This window comes from Pygocentrus nattereri, chromosome 14 (genome assembly GCF_015220715.1).
Source record: "Pygocentrus nattereri isolate fPygNat1 chromosome 14, fPygNat1.pri, whole genome shotgun sequence".
Taxonomy (NCBI): domain Eukaryota; kingdom Metazoa; phylum Chordata; class Actinopteri; order Characiformes; family Serrasalmidae; genus Pygocentrus; species Pygocentrus nattereri.
This window is the reverse complement of record NC_051224.1, coordinates 37,854,371-37,877,304: the sequence shown is the minus strand read 5'-3', so window position 1 is coordinate 37,877,304 and position 22,934 is coordinate 37,854,371. Positions and strand designations below refer to the sequence as shown.

General features: G+C 40.1%; 2 protein-coding genes across 6 annotated transcripts; one reads left to right on the top strand and one right to left on the bottom strand.

Moving 5' to 3' along the window:
* Positions 1-562: 562 nt before the first annotated feature.
* LOC108436638 lies at positions 563-4,828 on the bottom strand. The gene is made up of 6 exons (XM_017713265.2): positions 4,719-4,828; positions 4,008-4,112; positions 2,708-3,190; positions 1,877-1,903; positions 1,715-1,795; positions 563-1,614 (listed from the first exon to the last, which is right to left on the bottom strand). The coding sequence occupies exons 2-6, from the start codon at positions 4,058-4,060 to the stop codon at positions 795-797; spliced, it is 1,464 nt and encodes a 487-aa protein (XP_017568754.2). The 5' UTR covers positions 4,061-4,112; positions 4,719-4,828; the 3' UTR covers positions 563-794.
* Positions 4,829-12,884: 8,056 nt separating this feature from the next.
* On the top strand, positions 12,885-20,994 carry LOC108436656 (apolipoprotein L3-like). Of its 5 annotated transcripts, none has more exons than XM_037544626.1 (9): positions 12,885-13,010; positions 13,283-13,378; positions 15,223-15,315; positions 16,097-16,189; positions 16,401-16,493; positions 17,808-18,299; positions 19,309-19,344; positions 19,463-19,546; positions 19,732-20,994. In XM_037544626.1, exons 2-9 carry the CDS (start codon positions 13,362-13,364, stop codon positions 20,585-20,587), a joined length of 1,764 nt encoding a protein of 587 aa, XP_037400523.1. In that variant the 5' UTR covers positions 12,885-13,010; positions 13,283-13,361; the 3' UTR covers positions 20,588-20,994. The 5 variants fall into 5 exon arrangements, with proteins under 5 accessions (XP_037400523.1, XP_037400527.1, XP_037400524.1 ...); XM_037544627.1 differs by having other exon boundaries at positions 12,893-13,010; positions 15,174-15,315; XM_037544630.1 differs by lacking the exon at positions 16,097-16,189.
* The last annotated feature ends 1,940 nt before the right edge of the window (positions 20,995-22,934 follow it).

Genomic DNA, 22,934 nt, shown 5'->3' with positions numbered 1-22,934 from the left:
ACTGAATAACACACTACTTTCTGCCATTGGCCATGAAATGAGGTGAATGAATTTCTAAATGAATCTGCACAGCTCCGTAACTGGAAGAGCTTCAGTCAGGAATGCTTAACTTATACGTAACTGAAGCATGACAAGTCTTCTCTCCCCACAAGGGGGCGACAGAGTCAAATGTTCAGACACACCTGGTCATCTAATGGTTTTTCATAGACAAACATGGATTATATATATAAAAATATGAATATGTATCCTTCCCCTATAAAATGGGTTAGTTAGGAAAAGAGGGCTAACAAAGTATCAGAGAAACAGATGGACTACAATTTTTACTATATATCAGTCCATGTGATCAAACATACACCAGCTAGGGCTCCCGAGTGGCACAACCATCTAAGTGTTATCCGTCATCAGGAGATCACGAGTTCGATCCCTGGTGATGCTACAGACATCTGTAGTCGGGAGTCCAAGACAGCACAATTGGGCTCACAGTCTGGGTGGGTGGGTGGGATGGCCCCCACAACAGATATGGTGGTTGGCACTTTCCTCCGAGCAGGTTCAGCTTGGGAGAAAAATTGGGTAAAACAGACAAACAAAAAAAAGATACACCAGGAACTACCACATCAAATCTGAACAGAATTCAAAACACACTAAGGAGGCCAACAATCTCACCCAGGGCTCTAAATCAGACAGCAAATGAAGCATAGAAGTAGACATCAACCTGAAACTGTTATTCACATTAAACCACCCTTTACTCTTGTACCGCCACTGTAGAAGCTGCGCTGGGAGGGTGAGTAAATACCCTAGAACGCCCTTATGTCTCTTTCTAGTATGTCCATGTTCTCCTTAAACCTCTCTGTCCCTTCACACAGACTGTCATAAATCCTGTTCCATGCTTCTATTTCTAAACACCACAGAGCTGTTCTGGAGTGGATGAGCTGAGACACTGCGCTTTTCTTCCTTTTCAATATACTGCAAGCATTTTTGCACATTAATACAAGGTCACAAACAATGGATACAGCATTTACTCCTAAAAATGCATATCTGTTTAATTTGGACAAATCCAGAGATACCCCAACTGAAGCCATGTCCATGACAGCATCAAAACATTTGGATATTTTCTGAACACTACTCATCAGTTTCCTAACTCCAAGTTCCACATTACCCACATCCAGGTGTGGCGGTGGACGCTGACTACTAGCCGCCTGCTCTACACAGTCTACAATTTTCTGCATGTTCTTCATGAAGTTGTGGATGTTCTTGTTGGCTTTTTCCTTAAAATGTACATCGACTGCAAAATCAATGATGCCTATGGCAAAGTAAATCAAGGCACTTGTGAGCCCCATTGCACCTCCCATCTCCATGTAAGTCAGGCATGTCCTTGCAGGAAAAACATCCAGCCCTGAGAGGGACAAGATACCCCCCAAATAGCCAATAAAACTACCTATTATAGTCAAGGCACTGGTTATGTCCTTCCTGTGGTCCAGCCCAGCTACATTCTCTTCTAGACTAGATAGAGACTCACACATCTTAAAATTATACTCTTTGTGTATCGTAGTGAACTCCTGAGCGGTGAACTCCTGAGTATTTACTACAAATGTCAGCCGGAATGACTCGTCTGTTCTGAAAGAGAAGAAATAATAAGTTATGAGCCACAGCTGAGTCCAACTATCCAACAGGACCAATACATGGTCAAACAAATCCTTGATGAGAAGGTTTTTACCTAATTCTGCTCAGCTGGCTCACGTGATCAGTCACATTTTCAGGCAACCTTCTTGTACTCCAACTGGACCATGAAGGGCTGCTGTTTTCAGATGTAAAGTTTAGTTTACTCTTTGAAATGTCAAATATAAGGGAAAAAATAATCAGTATTGATCGTACTTACTACTGAATTTGTAATTTGTTCTTGGATCTGTAGAAGAGAAAACAGAAAGCATATGGATTAGGGGACTTTCTGAAGAAGACAGAGGTTGTGAACCTCAACGATGGATTGCTAAGGGATTACATTAATATATTTAGGTAGCTACTGAGTTGTTGTTTGGTGGTTACTTGATAGTTGCTACGGTTTTCCTGGTGCTTCCTTAGGTAATACTAGGTGGTCGCTTTGGCTTTCTGTATGGATACCAGGGTGTTCCTAAACTGTTGCTGTTGTGTTTTAGGCAGTTTAATAGTTAGGGTATTACTAGGTGGCTGCTATGGTATTTCCGATGTTCACTTGGTAGTTGCTATAGTGTTCCACATTGTTGCCATGGTGCCGTAAAATGGTTGCTATGGCATCCCAGGTTGTTGCTAGGGGGTTGCTAGGAAGTTGCTGTAGTATTCCAGGAGGTTTCTAGGTTATTACACCATGGTTGCTATGGTATTCCAGGCAGTTCTCAGGGTAGGCTAGTTGCTAGGTGTTAACTGTGGTATTCCAACTGATTGCTATGGTATCGCTTGGTGGTTGCTATAGGATTCCAAGTTATTTGCTGCCAGGGCGTTGCTGAGAGGTTGTTACGGTATCATGGGAGGTGTCTAAGGTGGTGTTACTGTACTTCTATCATGATGACATATGAGGAGTGTGCAAATGTACAGTCACAAAGTTCTGTCCTTCATTCCTATTGAAAAAATTCAGACTGAACTGTCTGTCAATATTTTGAAAATTACAAAATGAGTTTGAGAATAAAAATCCAGTATATTCATAACTGTATGTGGTTTAACTAAATTAGTCACTTACTTCATTTTCTTGCACAGCCATTTTGTGATGCAGATGTATTTGTGTAGCTGATAGACCAGAAGGTCCACATTGTCATGTTCAGGTAAGAAGAAAGCTTTATTATCTCTCTTGAAGTGGATCAGGTGTGGAGACACGGTTCTGGCTGTTGAGATCACTGATCTTACGGCCTCTGTATTCACCCCCTCTATTGGGAATCTCGTATCCAGGAACACAAACAGTGAGGTGACTGCTAGCCTTTCCACTGCGCCCAGAAAGTGATGAAGTTTCTCCAGACCCTCTAGAGTGTCCTTCATAACTGCCTTCAGCTTATTGACTCCCAAAAAATGGAAGAATGCATCTGCACAACTTTTGGCTCTCATCTTCTGTATCTCCAACTCCCTCTTAGAGGTCCATTCTGGTTCAGTGTCACAAAAGTCTTTCACTGTTTTGATGTCATCGAAGGTGTCAGTGATGTACTTTTTCACTTGTTTCAGTAGTTCTGGCCTACATCAAAAAGAGAAGTCAGTGTGAGGGGTTCTTTTAACAGCACTGTAAACTGAAAGCCCTGGGATGTTCTTATCCCAAAGCAGTGCCTTTTAAGTTCCTGCAACAAACTTTCTGATGTCATTTGGATGTTGATTGAACCGGTTTCATGAAGGTGAGATGCAGCTGAGTTTCAAATGGGTTGCAAAAAGCTTTAAATGATGCAAGTCACAAGTAATTTAGTTAGCAAATACAGTTGCCTAAAAGCTGATGCTGACCATGCGTTCTTGCAGTTTTTGTCAGCTCTTATTTTTGTCAGCAGATTTTAGAGTGCCCTAAGGAAGGAAGGAAGTCATCAAGTATAAAAGCTTTTATAAGTTTGTGAACGCTATTTCTTTGTAGTACTATCTGTGGTACTGTTATTACATGAAGAAAGCTGCGGCTGTCTGTTTTGCCTCAGCACGACCGTCTTTGTGGAGAGGTGTGAATAGTTTTGACAGGAAGGGGGTCTCATCCCACCCCTTGACTCTGCGTTGAGCTGCTAGTGAGCAATGATGGGTGAAAGGGGAGGGATGACAGCAGGGGGCTCTCATCCGACCCCTTTCACTCATCATTCGCTCACAATATTTCACACAGAGAGAAAAGTGCTAGAGTCCTAGTTCATCTAGCAACTGAGTTACAGGGAAACAATTTATTTGGTCAGATACATTAAAAGCATTGAATCCATTTTCATTCTAAAGGCAGGATGAGCACAAGCGGGCTACAGGAGGAGGTTGAAAATACTTTTGAAAAGAACACTCAAATGCATTTTAACCCACCTGTAGCTTAAACCACTGACCTGGTTTCGGTTTCGATTTGAATCAGAGTTGCTGAACATTCAGGAAAATTCATCTTGCAGTTCCTTGTCAGATCTTTATCATGAGATATAGACCAGTCTGTAACTCTGGAGTAGAGAAGAAGATTCCTCTGACTGAAGTGCAGGTGTTCAAATGGAAATGCAGAACAGTAACTCATCTAAAGTTGTTACCAGAATGTAGAAACATGGCAAAAAATACAGTTTTTCTTTAAATACTTTCCACAACATACAGTTACATGCACAAGTTTGGTGTTCAGAGTGTTTTCTTGATTTTCTAAGTGAAAATACGTTTAGCACATCATTTAGAGAGACCAACGTCTACAAATGTTTATGCTCCATCACTGTATTTTTTTCTAAATTAAGAAATAAAGTGCAGCTTGTGTAAAAGTCAGGGCATCTTTTATTTTTTGTTTTATGTTACACTCAGCAAATTAGTAGAAAGTTTGCACTATAATTAGCAGAACAATACCACCAAGTTAGAGGACGTGTTAACTTATTTTCACTTAGAAAATCAACCAACATGTAAACCTTCGCGTATGACTGTAGTTCTGCTGTACTTTTCATAAGAGTGGTGGTTTATGGTATGTCAGAACAAAAAAGTGCAAGAATTTTCTCCATATGTTTTTTCTTGTAATACAGTAACCACTACAAACTATACAGAGATATATTATAATATAAAGATTGTACACTTACTAGTCCAGTGGTGCTCAGTAGAGAGGCTAATAAAGAAGCCAGCCGACATAAAGACTGACTGAGTTACATAAACATGATGAGCTTTTCCTTTTCTTTCTTTTGCGTAGTTTCACCACCTCGACTTACATCAGTTCATACTTGCAGGAAGGCTGCCAGTTAATACCTGAAACAGAGAGACCACACAGGAAACCGTCTGTCAGAGCCCAGACAGACAGAGGCACACAATGTCCCAGTTAATCTGATAAGAGAGTTAAAGGGAAAAATGCACTCACTGGCCACTTTATTGCTAGTAAAAGGCTGGACCCCCTTTTGCCTTCAGAACTGCTGTAATTCTTCGTGGCAGACTTTCAACAAGGTGTTGGAAACGTTCCTCAGAGATGTTTGTTGGTTATTTGAGTTCCTGTTTCCTTTCTATCATCTGGAACCAGTCTACCCATTCTCCTCTGACCTCTCACATCAACAAGGCATTTTCATCCACACAACTGACCGCTCACTGGATATTTCCTCTTTTTCGGACCGTTCTCTGTAAACCCTAGAGATGGTTGTGTGTGAAAATCCCAGCAGATCAGCAGTTTCTGAAATACTCAGACCAGCCCGTCTGGCACCAACAACCACGCCACGTTCAAAGCCCCTTAAACCCCCTTTCTTCCCCGTTCTGATGCTCGGTCTGCACTTCAGCAAGTTGTCTTGACCACCTCTACATGCCTGAATGCAGTGAGTTGTGGCCGTGTGATTGGCTGATTAGCTATTTGTGTTAACAAGCAACTGAATAGGAGTACCTAATAAAGTGGCCGGTGAGTGTAAGTTTCCATTCTGTCCGTGGAATGGCCACTAGGGGGCCACAAAGAGATCAAATACAAAGCACACTCTAATGCATTTTTCTTTCACCATGCACTCTTTAAAAAGATGGTTCTTCAAGGGTTCTTTAGCAATACAAATAGTTCTGTATAGAACCATGAATACTCAAAGACCTCTTTGTATGTTTAAAGGGTTCTTTGTGTCATGTAACAGTTTGCTGGATTGATAGAGAATGCGTTCTACATGGTATATATCACCAAAAAGTGTTGCTCTATTGTTACAAGCTTGACCTCACTGGTCAAGTTACACGTTTTGTTTATTTTCTGTAAAAAAAAGAATTGAACACATCCTCTACTGAGAACACATTTCTACGACAGAGGTAAGTCTCGAGTTGAATCCCAAGTTAGTACAAGCAGGTCTCAAGTCAATATGGATATATCTCAAGTCAAGTCCTGAGACAGTACAAACAAGTCTCGAGTCAAGTCCTGAGAGTCAGCACAGTCTCACATTGTCAAGTCAGTACAGGCAAGTTTCAAGTCAATACGGTTATATCTCAAGTCACATCCTGAGTCAGTACAGGTAAGCCTCAAGTTGAGTCCCAAGTCAGTACAGACAAGTCTCAAGTTGAGGCCCTAGTCAGGTAAGTTTTAAATTAAGTTCTGAGGCAGTACAGGCAAGTTTCAAGTCAATATGGGTATATCTCGAGTCAAGTCCTGAGACAGGACAAACAAGTCTCAAGTCAAGTCCTGAGGCAGGACAAACAAGTCTCAAGTCAAGTCCTGAGGCAGGACAAACAAGTCTCGAGTCAAGTCCTGAGGCAGGACAAACAAGTCTCAAGTTGAGTTCTCATTGCAACTTTATATATTGGTATTTAGATGTAATTAATTATTAATTATTAATAACAGTTCATCATTGTGAAAAATCTTAGCGTTTCATTTCTGACTCAGACCAGTTCATTGGTGTTTACTCAGTCTAAAACCTGAAATGCTTGCTTGGTCAACCCTCCGAATAGTTCATGACATACAACAGATCTGTAACAAAGTTAAAAAAAAGGTTGAAAAGGTTGGGCGGCGTTTTCCTTTCACTCCACTGCATTTCAGAGTCTAATATCCGACTTTTTCCTCCCCTCCGTTTTGAGAAATCTGTCGTTCCTTTTGGTTTCTGTGTGTATAAAAACGTAACATGTCAAAACGAAACCTCGGTGACGTGATAAGAATGACATCCTGAATGACTCACCCTGAAAGAAAGAGTTCAGTAGAACAAGCGTAAAAGCAGTATGTCACAACATACATATGAATGAAGTTTATAAGGAGATGAAATGATGTTACCTGATTTTGTGTTTGAGAATTGTAGTGGCAAACTGTTCTACTTGAGTTGTGAAGATGTAGCCAGTAGACTAGTTTCTCTCTCTCTCTCTCTCTCTCTCTCTCTCTCTCTCTGTTTTCTCCCCTCTCCAGCACAAGGTGTGGACAGGCAAGTTGGGCGCACCTATACATATGCATACACAGTAGTGGTTGGATTGTTTAGACACATGAGGTAAGAGGCGAGTGCCACCCGCTGGATTTTGGTGAGGATTAGACTCAGCTTGGCAGGTTCGACTTGTTTCTTTGGTTCATTTTTGGTTCAGCACCGTCCATCGTCTACCCTTGCAGTTGGTTGGGCTCCATTAGTTAATGTTTTTGCATGATTAATGGTTAGTTAACTCTTTTTCTCTTGTTCTGTACTCAGTTTCTGCTCAGCTTATTGCGCTCTCTCTCTATATAAGTAACGCTCTTGTATTATACAAGTCCTGAATGCAAACGCCACTACCGTGTTATTGTGTCCTTCCCTTCCATCTCCCATTACACGCCATGTTACTTCCCCTCTCCCTCTAGCTACATCTGAGGGGAACGTAACAGAGTGCACCAGTTTTCAAGATTTTATAAAGGACTCCAACTTTTCAAAATAGTTGCAATAATTATTGGCACCCCTGGTAAAGGCACACTGAAAACATTAGGGTAATGTAACCTGTACTTGAAGTAAATTTAGTGTAATGAATCAAAATTACTTATAAAAAAAGATTTTTATATTTGTTGTAGTCCTTTCTGACTATAGTGCTGGTATTATGTATCACAATATCTCCCTAAGCTTTTTGTATGGTTTATGATGTTATATGATGATATTTCATTGAAAATTAAATTAAGAAAATTCATTTTAGTATATATTTCAGGCGGCACAGTGGCACGGTGTCACTCAGCGAGGAGGGCCGGGGTCCTCTCTGTGTGGTCCCATGTCTGCGTGGGTTTACTAACACAGTTCAAAGACATGCAGTCAGGCCAATTGGACATGCTAGGGGGTTGTTTTTCAGGAGTTGGGCTCGGCTCCTTAGTTCCAGTGAAAGGAACTCTTAAAGCTTCAGCACCAAGAGATTTTGGACAATTTCATGCTCCCAAATTTGTGGGAACAGTTTGGGGACGGCCCCTTCCCATTCCAAGGTCCATAAAGACACAGATGAGCGAGTTTGTTGTAGAAGAACTTGACTGGCCAATTCCCATAAACACTCCTAACCCTTGTGGAAAGCCTTCCCAGAAGTGTTGAAGCTGTTATAGCTGCAAAGGGTGGGCCGACATCATATTAAACCCTATGGATTAAGAATGGGATCTAACTCAATCTGAGTCAATACGTTTCTGTACAATGAACTTTTCCACATCAAATTACTCTGAATGAAAACATTTATATACGTAAAATTACACAATAATTCTATCATAATTAACCTCCCACTGTGTCTCTTGAAAGTTTGTGTCTTTGCGTCTACAGCTTAGTAGTTTTGCTTTTCAAACACATCCACCAAACCTGCCAATTAGCAGGCGAGTCGGAACAGCGCAGGACAACATTAACCCGAGGCTGAGCACCAGGCTGTGGGAGAGCTTTCCTGAAGTAGGCTGCTCACAGCTGCAGCAAGTCGTCCTGATTGCTGGAGGGGAGTTCTCTGCCTCCCTCTGGTGGACACAGCCGCCTTGCAGCTGACCCAGCCCCAGCCTGGACTGTTACACTCGGCCTCAGCTCTGTCCTATCAAGCTCTGTAAGAAATTAAAATAAACTTTAGACATGCTGGACATGTTGATATCACCATCTCAATACTATGAATTCCAACGCATGGCTGCTCAGACTTGAATTTTTAATATACTAGTTTATATTATACTAGGAAAAAAGCCGCAGGCCACATTTATCGTTAAGTCTGAATAGTTTCAATGGATAAACAGTGATTTGGCATTAAAATGTGTTCTCAGAAAAACTTCAGCCAATCGTCTAAACCTTTAAATCATCTAAAATACCTTCCCGAAGTTTGAGCATGGCATAGTTTGCTGCTTGTTAAGCCCACGTCACAGCGCTAATACGGTTCTATTTAAATGAGGTTTAGATTCAGCAGGGCTGGGTGTGATCAAGCCTGCGTATGTCTGTGTGTGTGCTTTCTCCTTCAGTGAGTGAAACGATCCTTTAAAAACTGTCTTTAGCATTTGCTCAGGTTGGGAGGTGGCCCAGGGATTTGTTTCTACAGGTGCTACAGGGGTGCTGAAACATTGGGGGGGGCAATATGTGAACACCGGGGGTTGGGGCCTGGAATCACTGACAGATACGTTTCTACTGAGAACTAATTTACTGAGATAATCAGCACAGTCTGAACTACCTAGGCTTTCGGTGTAAACCGTGCCAGCCATCTATTCACTGTCCACATCAATCTGCCATGCATCTCATGTCTTGTACAGTATGTTTACAGTAGCTATTGAATTCAGTTGCAGCGGGTCGTAAAGCAACCACCAAAGCATTTTTACTTCGATTTAGCTCAGTGACACCTAAAGGTACCACCATATTCCTAATATTGTCAAGTAAGGAGAGGATAGATCGGCTCAACAAACAACAAAACCAATGATTTTTGGGTGAAAATCATAAAAGATGTCACCGTAAATGATTTTGGATGTGGATAGCTCTTATTAGCTAAACGTTTAGTGAATAGTAATCTTAGAGGGGCGTTTATCATAGAGACCTGATGACTAGCTGACACTGATAGTCAACTATTGTTAGCTGAGTTTTACACAACATTATATTAATATGCAAACGAAAGACAAACAAATAGATGCAACTCTGAAGGAGCATTTTATTACTGAGTCAACAAGAATTTACAAGCAGGGCAAAATCTATGTTGATTAGAACAGTTGACTAACGTTACAGTCATGTGACTGGCTAAGTTATGAGAGCAGTTTCACCCCATGGCTGTGCACACACCCAGTTTGTAGACAGGAAAGTGAAGATTGTCAGTATGTCAGTATTCGAGCACACATAAGTATGTATTTCACCCATGTTTTACTGAGACCATACCAGTGGTGGACAGTAACTGAGTAAATGTAATTGGTTTCTGTACTTTAGTATTTTTTGGTGTATCTGTACTGAAGTTTCTCCATTTCTGGACTTTTTCCTTTCACTCCACTACATTTCAGAGTCTAATATCCGACTTTTTCCTCCTTCATTTTGAGAAATCTGTCATTCCTTTTGGTTTCTGTGTGTATAAAAACGTCACATGTCAAAACGAAAGAAGCGCAAAGCCAGAGCACCAATCAGGGCCCAGCGGTCACTTTGTTTAGAGCTGGTTTTGACCTGTCGGTCATACCGACCCAGTGCAGCACGCGGTTCAACGTCAGCGCAGCGGCGTAAAACTTTGGGAGAGTCTGTTCAACATAAATGATGAACTAACCTAACTTTGTGTAAATAGAGCACAATATAGAAATATGTCCACATATGCAGTCGAGACTGACGCGGCTTTTTTCTGAATTTCTACAAACACCATTTCATTTTATAGTAAATGAGTTTGGGCTGGTTTATGTTTATGAACAGACGCCTACAGATCAACATAGTAAAGGAGCTCATCTGTGATCCTGAGTTTAAAGCCAGTTTTTATTCAACTTAAACTTGGAACTAAGTTGTAAATAAATCTGAAACTGAAACTTTGCTTGTGTGTAAAAAGTGATTTCAGAGCCACTCGGTTCTCCCTGATGGAAACTGTTTACCTTCAGTGTTTTGTGCTTCTGATCATTTTAATAGACGTCAGCGTCACTAATTAATGACGTTCTATTAAAAGACTGGTTTACCAAGAGAGACGCTGGAGGACTTTCACCTGAAATGAGTTCATGAAGCCAGTCTGGTTATAAAAATGATAACAGGACATCAGAGCCAGAATTACTCTTTTAGTACTTTTACTTTATACTTAAGTACATTTGAAGGTAAATACTTTAGTACTTTTACTCAATTGGAGGTCTAAAGGGAGGAACTTCTACTTTTATTGGAGTAATATTTACCTTGGGTGTCTCTACTTTAACTCAGGTACATGGTTTGTGTACTTCGTCCACCTCTGGACTATACACCTATTTTGTTTTTGTGCTGACTAATCAAACCTTTTCTTTAGTTTGACAGGTGTGAACACTCCGCTTGTACTCAAGTTTGAAGCGAACTGTGGTTCAGTTCACTGATAAGATCGCTTTTTTACAATGGTCTGAATCAAATAAAGGAATTTAGCATCCAGATAGGCTTTCCTCAGTGTATGTCAGCTCTGCACTGTTTATGTAATGGGCCTGTTCAACATCTGACTCTTAACTTTGATGTTTTTTGGAACTCATTGGTTTGGTGGAAAGTACCAAAAATACCAGATGTTTTAAAATCAAAAGTTTCCAGCATGGGGTTCTCCTTTAACAGCTGGAGCCAGTCAGCAGCCTGTCCATGTTGTGTACACACACACACACACACACACACACACACTAACAGCAGGCCATGTAGGAGGAGAACAGAGTGAAGGACACAGCACTTCCACTTTTACTCCCTGCGGGTTCAGCCCAACACCGCATGCGTAATATAAATGTGTGGGGGGTGAACAGAGTGAAGGCACTGAAAATGGGTTATTTTATGTTCTTCACAGAAAATGAGCAAAAGCCAAGAATCTGAAGTTGAAATAATAATAAATCACATATGTTTTCCTTTGGTAAACACTGAAAATGGGTCCCACGGACCTGAACACCACACAAGGCTTAAGCGAGGCTCATATCATGCTCGTAGCACGAGCTGCTGCTAACAACAGCTGTCGAGCGATAATGAAACCTCTTACTTTGTCACATAGACCAGGGTTTCTCAATCACTGGGCCGTGGACCATGAGTGGGCCGAAAAGCCACCCACCAGTAGCCCTCGTGTCAGTACTATGGACCAGTAGTCCATAGTGGACTTTTCATGGTGACTTGTCATAAAAAAGAGTGAAAAAATAATTGACTTAACAATAAAATAGAAATATTAAATGAGTTTTGCTGCTTGCCTCTAGAAACAAACTCCCACATTCCACTTGGTCTAACCTAAGTCTAGTTGAATATAAGTGAGTGATGGATCTAGGTTTATACCATGATGGGCTACTGAAAATTAAAACAAAAATTAGATAAATGGAAGTAAATAAAACAATTTTCAGGGGTTGACGATGGGGGTGTGATTTTCAGGGAGTGTTGTGCCTGCTTAGGTTGTCTTGTTCTTCTTGGTTAGCTACATTAGCCTTAAAGCTCCAGGGCAAAACTAAAGAAGCAAATGTTGTCCTGGTTTGCTAAAATAACATCAGACTTGCCTTGGCTGATCTACTGCATTTGGGTTTAGCTATTGCTTCATGTAAAAGTCAGTCTTCTCCAGTATATGAAGAGATAAGAGAGATTTCAACCAGGCAGTTATAATGTTTGGATTAAGACATTCAGATATACTAAAAAATCACACTTGATTTGTAGTTGATTAATAAACCCATAGCAGCTTATTTAGGAACACATCAACAATGTATCAGTGCAGTAGCAGTAGTGAAGCATCTGAGGTCAATATCTTAAAGATGTTTTTTAGACATTACTTGCATTGGGTAGATGTAATATTAATGTTACTTCCTTACCCAAAACTTAACCCTAACCCTAACCTTAACTAAACCCTAATCCAGTGAAGCTCCAGGTACAGGATGGTATCAGTGTGTCTGCAACAGCTTGTTGGAGATGTTGATGGTCTGTATTAAACCTGTTTCATGTTCAGTTCCTCTCAGGTTAAACATCAAAACTCTCCAAATAAAGTCAAACATTGACTGAATTCAGCAGATTATAAACCAATTTTATTCACACAGTTAATTAAAAGTCTTAATAATCTCCTGAATGTATTCACTGCTGCTACATCATTTATACGTGGTTGATGTTACTGAGAGTCTGTTCATCTAAAAAGGACACCCTCAAAATTGTCACCAAAAACTATGTGTCTGCAAATGAAACAGTTTCCTGTGTGGTTTCCCAGTTTCAATTGTATATCTTGTATCTCATTTTCAGAACTTAGAGGCAAGAAGCTTCTTGAGTGTGAGAAAAGAGTTTAACAGGAAGAAAAGCAAACAGTCATAACCACTTATTTATCAACGCCGTCGCTGGCTACTGCAGCTCTTACCAGCTCTACTGGTAAGCAACGCTGGAAAAGTAAGTGTATAATCTGTTCATTTTGCATATACTGTTGCACATGTAATGCTTAGTGACAATGTTATGAAAAGTGTTAGGGTTAGGGTTTAGGGTTTAGGGTTTAGGGTTAAATGTACAGTTTAAAAAGTGGTGACTGCCAAATTGAAATCAAATTGAATGAATGGTAACAGATTTAGTTGATCATAGTCACAAAGTTATGTGGCCATTATATTGTATATGATCAACAATAGTCTAGTGTGTTTAGTCTGAGGAAACGCCTTTGTATTCCACAGAGAACAAGCTTTGTCTGCATCTCAGATTAATAATTAAACCAAGACGAATTTATCAGGGTGTCCAGCAGCTTTGATTCAAATGGATACCAGAACCAGGTGGGTAGATTTGAGCTACATGTTTTGGTGCCACTTTCCTTGAACCTCATGCCATAAACATATCATTGAAGCTATGCTATGCTTCCATGCTGTCCTGACAGATTTTGCTCAGTAATACAAATTCATTTCCAAAAGATTTGGGACGCTGTGCAGAATGTAAATAGAAATTCATGTAAAACATATTTTTAAAGGAAATCATAGAAAGATAAATCAAATGTAGAAACTGAGAAATGTTCATGTATTTTTTTTAAATATATGTGCACATTTTAAATTTGATGCCAACAACACATTCCAAAAAAGTTGGGACAGGGGCCTGTTTACCACTGTGTTTCACCTCTTCATTTAACAGCATTCTGTAAGCGTTTGGGAACTGAGGAGACACTGCTGTAGTTTAGAAAGTGAAACGTTTTTTATTTTCTTGATTGATACAGGATTTCAGCTGCTCAACAGTTCGGGATCTTCTTTGTCACATTTTTCATTTCATAGAGTGGCAAATGTTTTAATGGGTGACAGATCTGGACTGCAGACAGGCCAGTTTAGCACCCAGACTCTTACTACAGAGCCATGCTGCTATAATAGATGCAGAATGGTTTGACATTGTCTTGCTGGAATAATCAAGCCCTTCCCTGAAAAAGACGTCATCTGGATGGCAGCACATGTTGCCAAACATCACCTTGCATTAGTGGCACCTTTACAGATGTGCCCATCACCCATGCCATGTGCACTAATGCCCCCCTAAACCATCATGAATACACTCATGTGTGCACTGATAACAAGCTTTTACATTACATTACATTACATTTAGCAGACGCTTTTATCCAAAGCGACTTACAAATAATGTGGTACATAGAACATGCTGAGTGGTCTGAGTAGCTCAGAGGACACAGTTTCCATGATTTCCAAAAAGAATTTCAAATGTTAATTCATCAGACCACATTACACTTTCTACTTCCCCTCAGTCCATTCTAAATGAGCTCGGGCCCAGAGAAGGTGGCAGCATTTCTGGATCCTGTTCATATATGGTTTTAGAGTTTTAACCTGCATTTGTGGATACATTGAGGAACTATATTCATAGTCAGTGGTTTTCTGAAGTGTTTCTGAGCCCATGCAGTGATTTCCACTACAGAATCATGTCTATTTTTAACGCAGTGCTACCTGAGGGCCCAAAGATCACAGCCAGCAAATATTGTTTTTTTTTCACCTCATCCGTTCCACACAGAGATTTCTCTAGCTTCTCTAAATCTTTTAATGTTATTATGTACCGTAGACAATAAAAAGAAAAAGTTTTTTGCTATTTTATGTTGAGAAACATGACTCTTGAAGTGTTGCATTATTTAATTGTGCAGTCTTTTACAGAGTGGTGACCCCCTCCTCATCTTTACTCAGCCTCAGCCTCTCTGGGATGCTCTTTTTCTATGAATGGTGTTAATGACGTGTTACCAATTAACCACCAGGTTTATTTTTAGCATTACATGACTTTACCAGCCTTTTTTTGCCCCGTCCCAACTTTTTTTGGAATGTGTTATCATCATATATTTTTCAAAACAAATTCTGAGTTTCAATATTTAATATGATGTCTTTTTCATTTTCATTTAAACATTGGGTTGAGCATCATTGCATTTTGTTTTTATTTACATTTTGCACAGTGTCTCAACTTTTTTTGGAAATGGGGTCATATTACCAATAATTAGCATGATAAATGTCAATGTTATTATATGTGTCATAACAAAGCAAATTTTTCATCATTAAGGAGGTATTCATTTGCAGTCATTCCACTTCTTTTACATCCTTGTAGCTCTTGCAGTATCCAGCTCTTTGACTAGCGTCTCTGTATGGTTTCTCAGATTGGTAAAGAGGCAAGTTGAAATGTTCGAACAGCAGTTTTGGGAATTCTCCAGCACTCATCAGCATGACTCTTCTACACACCGAGCTTCCCAGTAAGTCCAGTCTTTTTCATAGACCCACGGTCTATTATTTCATGTTAGCTAATTAGTAATGCTAATTGGATTTCAAATCAATTAGCAACATGTTGTTGATTGTCATGTAAATCTATAATTAATAGATTTGTATTAGAATCCCCTCTTGCGACCCAGAAATTAAGACTGTTCCAGTCAACCTCTGGAAACTGGATTGGGTACTAAGTGACGCAGTTGTCTCTGAGATCTGTCTCACAGTGTTTTACTTTTCATTACCACTTTTCAAATGCAGTTTGAAATACTGTTTTTAATGCAGTGCCATCATGGCCAGCAAAAACTGTTTTTTTTTTCACATTGTACCTTGCATACGGAGATTTCTCCAGATTCTCTGAATCTTTTAATGTTATTATGTACTGTAGACAATATAAAGCAAAAGTTCTTTGCTATTTTACATTGAGAAACGTTATTATTGAATTGTTGCACTATTTGATTGTGCAGTCTTTCACAGAGTGGTGAACCCCTCCTCATCTTTACTTCTGAAAGTCTCAGTCTCTCCAGAGAGGCCTCAGTCTCTCAGGAGACAGCCAATCCAGCTAGATTAGGTTAGTTAGGTTGGTTGGAACAGTCCGACTGGATTGGATTGGGTACTAAGTGACGCAGTTGTCTCTGAGATCTGTCTCACAGTGTTTTACTTTTCATTACCACTTTTCAAATCATGATGGATGTTTTCTGTTTATGTCCATCATTGAAGTTCTTGCAGTGTCCAACTCCATCACCAGCATCTCTCTGTTTGATTTCTCAGGTCAGTGAGGAGGCAGAGTCATTTGCTGGAACAGCAGTCTTGGGAATTCTCTAGCTCTCTGCAACATGACTCTTCTACACACCGAGCTTCCCAGTAAGTCCAGTCTTTTTCATAGACCCACGGTCTATTATTTCATGTTAGCTAATTAGTAATGCTAATTGGATTTCAAATCAATTAGCAAAATGTTGTTGATTGTCATTTCAATCTATAATTAATAGATTTGTATTAGAATCCCCTCTTGCGACCCAGAAATTAAGACTGTTCCAGCCAACTCCATCACCAGCATCTCTGTTTGATTTCTCAGGTCAGTAAAGAGGCAGGATCACTTGCTAGAACAGCAGTCTTGGGAATTCTCTAGCACTCTGCAACATGACTCTTCTACACACCAGGCTACCCAGTAAGTCCAAACTCTTTCATTTTTAGACTTCTGTAGTCCCATTAAATAGACTCATTAATTGCACACACCTGAGTCTCTCACATGGAGCATATATGAGGAAAAGAGAGACCATTTGACTCACAGTACAGAAGAAACATGATTGCCATTGATGTAGTTACATCATCATGTTATACACTCTCCTTAAAATAACAGTAAAAACACTGCAAACCAAATCACAATCAGCAGCTACACACAATTTTGCACAAGTCTTCCCTTGAATCCCATGCTTTGGGTGGAAAAGATCATATACTATTGATTTCACTTGTTGGCATTACAGAATGTTTGAAAATGGGCTTTTTGTCAGCTTAATTTCCACCTGTAAGCTGTATGGACTCTATGTTTTGAATCTTTAGCAATGTTTTTATGCCAAAAATCATTTATTTACAAACTGAGGAAAATTTAGGGCCTTTATTTAAGGGAGTTTATGGCCTTTATTTGAGGGAATATTAGTTCATCAGGTCCCTCAAGTCAAGTTAACTCAGAAAAGCTTTCATTTTTTACAATGTAGACCAGTCCATACACAGCGTTGATCATGAGCAGTAAACACAAAGGCTGACACATATGCAAAGCACACCATACCCACGACTTCTGCTTGTGAAAACTCCACAACCAGCACTTCTCCATCTGCTCTGCTATGCTTTGCCTCATGTTCTTTCGCACAAACTTCTTATGCATGTAATATGCTGTGCACCAGAAGGCTATTGAACAAATTTCACTCACTCATTTTCCATCCATCCATCCATCCATCCATCCATTTTCTATGCCGCTTCTCCGTCAGGGTCGCGGGGGGTGCTGGAGCCTATCCCAGCAGTCTTCGGGTGGAAGGCAGGACACACCCTGGACAGGTCACCAGTCCATCACAGGGACAGACACAGACAGTCACTCACACCTTGGGGCAATGTAGCATGTCCAACTCTGTGTGGAGTTTGCATGTTCTCCCCGTGTCTGTGTGGGTTTCCTCCGGGTTCTCCGGGTTTCCTTCCACAGTCCAAAGACATGCAGTCAGGCCAATTGGAGATGCTAAACTGCCCCTGGGTGTGAGTGACTGTCTGTGTCTGTCTGTCTGCCCTGTGATGGACTGGCGACCTGTCCAGGGTGTATCCTGCCTTCCGCCCGATGACTGCTGGGATGGATGGAATTCAAAGAAATGATTGTTTGGAAGGCAGATACCAACCATTACTCTAATTCAATGGGAACACATTTGAATATCAGGTCTTTGAGTTTATAGGCTTATTTAAGGTATTGTCCCCATTGATTGTCCTCTCGTTTGCTTAGACAACTACAGATACAACTGGAAAAGTACACTATGGAAACACTTACCTACATCAAAACAGTGAAGGACTTCTGTAACAAAGAACCAGAATGGACCTTTCAGAGGGAGCTGGAGATAAAAAACATGAAAGAAATCAAAAGCCGTGCAGACAAGGGCTCAGGCAGATCCAGAAAGCAGAAGTTGGCGCAGGAGCTGGGGGAAGTTCTGAGGAACACTCTGGAGGGGCTGCAGAACCTTCAGCGCTTCCTGGATGCAGTGGAGAAGCTAGCAGTCACCTCGCTGTTCGTGTTCATAGATGAGATCTTCCTGCCGAAGGGGGTGAGCGCTGAGGCTGTACGATCAGTGATCTCAGTAGCCAGAAAGATGTCCCCACTTCTCATCCACTTCAAGAGAGACGATGGAGCTTTCTTCTTGCCTAGTTTTGACAACTTGGATGTTCTGGTCTTCCAGCTGCACAAATACATGCGTACCACACAATGGCTCTGCAAGAACTTGTGAGTGATTCATTTTTACCACACACTACATAATGTAAGTAAGTGAGAGAAACATGGAGAAACATATTTACGTTTATTTTTGAATTCAAGCTAAGCTCAGAGCTTAATTAAGTCTTTAGGCCTTAATTGACTCAATAGGACTAGATAAGCAGGTCAAGAATGATCATTAGGAAGTGTTGGCTCATGACAATTCCAGAATGTAGTAAATTCTCTGACTCTTCAAAGTTTGTGCTAACACTCAACAACCAAGGGCTACTCTAATCGCCTGATTGGGACTCTGAAAATTAAGCTAACTGATGCTTACAGAGCAAGGCAAAGCTATTTAAAGATATCCAAGTACTTCCAGCTCGCTATTGTCCACTGTCCAAAACATCATTAAGAAATGGCAGTTATACAAGATCTGTAAAACCATGAAAACTCACAGATGGTGCTGCTTGTGTGCTGGCCTGAAAAACAAAGCTAATCCTGCAGCAACAGAACAACATCTAGATAAGCCAGAAGCGTTGTGTAAAGTTCTGTGGACTGATGAAGTAAAAATGGAGCTACTGGCCACAATCCCTAAAAGTATGTTTGGAGAAAAAAGTAGCATTTGATGCAAAGAACACCTTGCCAACTGTTAAACCTGTGGGTGGCTCAGGAAACATCGCATGGGTAGACGAAGGAAAGGATTCCACTAATTCTCAGACAGTTCTTAAAGCAAATATGGCAGTCAGTCAAGAAACTGAAACTGAGAGTCTGGCTTCTACAACAGGACAAGATGTTGCAGAACTATAAGCATTCTTCAAAGAAGAGTGGGTGAAAATTGTGATAGGGTGTCAAAACCTTTGCATGTGCCAAATTAGTGGAAAAATTTTATTTTTAAAGTAGGTCACTGTAGAATCTGTGTTCATTTGATTTTACTTTAAAAATCAACAAATACTGTGTTTGGTCAGGGCTGCCCAAAATTTTGCCTTTGTGCTTGGATTAAAATAAGTATTTCTGTAATAAAATGTGCTTTTATTTCCCGCAGATCCAAGATCACATTTCAGATGCTAAGTATTCAGCAGCAAGTATCATCAATACGTGTCATTTTGGATAAAAAGTTTCTTTTTTTATGAATATTTCAGAGTCTACAACACCAGTAATCTGGAAAATGAATGCTTCTGATTTTATTCCAAAAACAGGAAACCTTCTTTGAAGTTCACTGTGGACATGAGAGAATCCCTGAGCAATATGACAGTCCTTTTGGACCAACTAAGCAAAATCAGGTAAGAGCATTCCATCTCTTTGTATCAGTGCAGTAACATTCATTCATTTAGCAGAGAGTCCTCTCCAGAGTGACTTACAAAATGTGCAAAAAAAGCTACACAATACAAAATGAAAAGTCTAAAGTTTTGGTCCTTTTGGGTGGTTTTGATTGAAACAACAGTTTAGTTTATTTCCTCTCTTTCAGAATGGATGAGTCGTTCCGGCTGACATACTTATTTGATGAAGGTGCTCAGGAATTCATTGAGACATACAGTGAATGTCGTCCTAGGATGTTCCAGTTCCTGTCAGATCTAGAAGAGACTGCAGTCCAGCTGGATAAAATGAAGAAGGGGTCCAGCATCTCCACTGTGGCAGGCAGTTCAGTGGGTGCTGTAGGAAGTGTCTTGTCCATCGTAGGCCTGGCTCTCGCCCCCGTCACTGCAGGGGTATCCTTGGGCCTCACAATCACCGGGGTTGGGTTAGGGGTCACCAGTGGAGTCAACGGCTTAGTCACAGGCTTCACTGAACATAAAGTCAACAAACAACAACGGAAAAAAGCCAACAACATCTTTCATAATTTTATGGAGGATGTACAGAAGGTTCTAGACTCTCTAGAGCAGGCAGCTAGTAGTCAGCGTCCTGTATCGCACCTGGATGACTGCGATATGGCATACGGAAGGAAAACTCATGCTGGAAAGGTAGAGAAGAACATTAAAAACCTCCTGGATGGAGTTACCAGAGTAACTTTAAAGAGCGAGGGTCTAACTAGGAATGCAGCTCGCAGCATCAGCACTCCTCTGGCAATTACCAAAGCAGCCAGGGTTGCGAGTATCGCAGCAAATGTTTTATTCATTGGTATTGATATTGCACTCATCTGCAAAGAAAGTGCGAGTCTGGCCAAAGGAGGAAAAAGTGAAGCGTCTCAGTTTATCCGCTCCAGATCGGCTCTGTGGTGCGCCGAGATAAGGTCATGGGAAAAGATCTGGAATTCTTTGTGTAAAGAGCAAATTATATTCAAGGAAAAACTGAGAATTCTAGAGCAGAAATTTTACGTTAATTAAAAACTTTCAGAAGTTTGCATGTTCTCCCTAGGTCTGCGTCAGGTTTCCTCCGGGGGCTCCAGTGCTGCCAACTGGACATGCTATATTGCCTCTAAGTGTGAATGTGTATATGTCTGTGTGTCTGCCCTGTGGGGGTCTGGCGACCTGTCCAGGGTGTTACTTTCTACTTATTGACTGCTGGGATAGGCTCCAGCACCCCCTGCAACTCAGAAGGATTGTGTTTATAAAATGTGTTTAAGTGGTTAAGAAAAAGTGTGTGTGTGTGTGTGTGTGTGTGTGTGTGTGTGTGTGTGTGTGTGTGTGTGTGTGTGTGTGTGTGAAATACTTACTTGAGAATGTGTGAAAAATATTGTCCCAAAATTAATAATTAAACCAATAAATAACCTTGGCAATTCAAGATATCATCATTTGTGCTCAAGAATTCTAAAATTACCTTGGTATCCTTTAATAACCCAACTTACACAAACTGAATTATCCTCTTTCTCACGACAGTTTGTTTGCACTCATTGACTGTAAAAATCAGTGTCAAAAATGAAGAAATCTTAATATCTTAAAATCTAAAACGATTTAGTTATAGGAATTTATTTTAAGGCTAGATTTAAGTAATTTGTTCTGATATCATAATCTAAAATTTGCCTAGCATATTAACCTTGTTTTAAGCATTTTCTCATTTTATAATAATACTGAAGGGATAAAATCACAATGCAATATTAGATAAAATCAAGAAGTGCCATATAGTTATGGATATACTAAGAAATATAAAGGAGTTTATGACGTACATACCCGTTTCAAAAAAGTTGGGACAGTAGGAAAAATGTAATAAAAACAAAGCAGTGACATATAAACTCTTTTATCCTTTTACATGCATTTCATTTAAAACAAAACAAAAAGAGATGTGTAATATTTTACCTCTGTTTATTGGCAAGGATGGGTCGAGGTTTGCCACTTTGTGAAACACTGTGTCAGCAAGTAGTCCAGCAGTTTAAGAACAGCATTTTTCAATGCACAGTTGCAAGGAATTTAGGGATTTGACCATCTACAGTCAGTGAAATTATTAAAAAAATCATAGAAGCTGGAGAAATCTCCATATTTAAAGGAAAAGGCCAAAACCAATAATGAATGCCATGACCTGCTCCTGACATGCTTCCTGACATTAATCATATGGGCTTGGGAACACTTCAGAAAACCATTGTCAGCATTGTCTACAAATTCAAGTTAAGACTCAAGCAGTACAAAGCGGAAGCCATTTATAAACAATGTTCAGAAATGCTGCCAACTTCTCTGGGTTCAAGCTCAGCTGAAGTGGAATCATTTGATAGTCCACAGTTTGTTAATGGAAATAATGGACATTGCGTTCCCAAGTCCAAAGGGGAAAGGACCATCCAGATTGCTACCATTATACAGCTCACGGTACAGGGGTGTGTTAATGTCCGTGGCATGGTGAAGCACATCTGTGAAGGCACTGTTAATGCTGAGGGGTACATAAAAATTTTGGACCAACGTATTTTACCGTTGATTTGACTCTAGTTATAGTGTTGAGTTTTATTTAGTTAATGACTTAATTATGTATATACCCATTTGTATTCAGTAGATAAAATGTCCACTGAATCAGGTGATAGTTTTACACTGATTTTATTTCGTTTACATCTCTTTCTTTAAAAGCAAGCCTTAAATTGTGCTCTTTTTCAATGAAACACTTTACTTGAGTTGGTCGGCATGTGAGTGAGTGCTTATTTAGGGTAGATTTGTCAGATTCATTGTTTTACTCCCTCTATACCATCCAGCACTCTGCTGATGTAGGCTCAGTACTGATACCTATTCTCAGCTTTACTGAAATTCAGGTTTAATACTGAATGTATTACTCAATGTAACCGCTGTGACTCTGTGCTTGTGTTTATTACAGATACTGCATTTTCATAAATGTGCTGATAATTCTTGTTTCTTGTTTGTTAGATTTTGCTCTGTAATCAAACATCATGACAAAGGTTAATGTGTCACTTGAATTGAATTTGGCCATCCCAAAGGTCATCTACATGGTAGTGTCAGCCATGGCAGTTATGTCACCCTGAAGCCTTGAAAGTTCTCCAATGATCTCCAGGGAGTCAACTTTCACCAGTTCTATAGTGATGGAAAAACATAGTTCCTTTACCATAAATCACATTGCCATGTCTGGTAGGATAAATCAGAGGTGGACATAAGCAAGCCCTGATAAACATTCCGTATTAAAAGGGTGCAGATTTGATTGTGTGCATTCACCCTGATGCTTGACGACTTCAGTCACGCCCCTACATTGTCAGAAAGGTGTAAATGTACCTTTTCATTAACTAACCTTTTAAAAGAGAAAGAA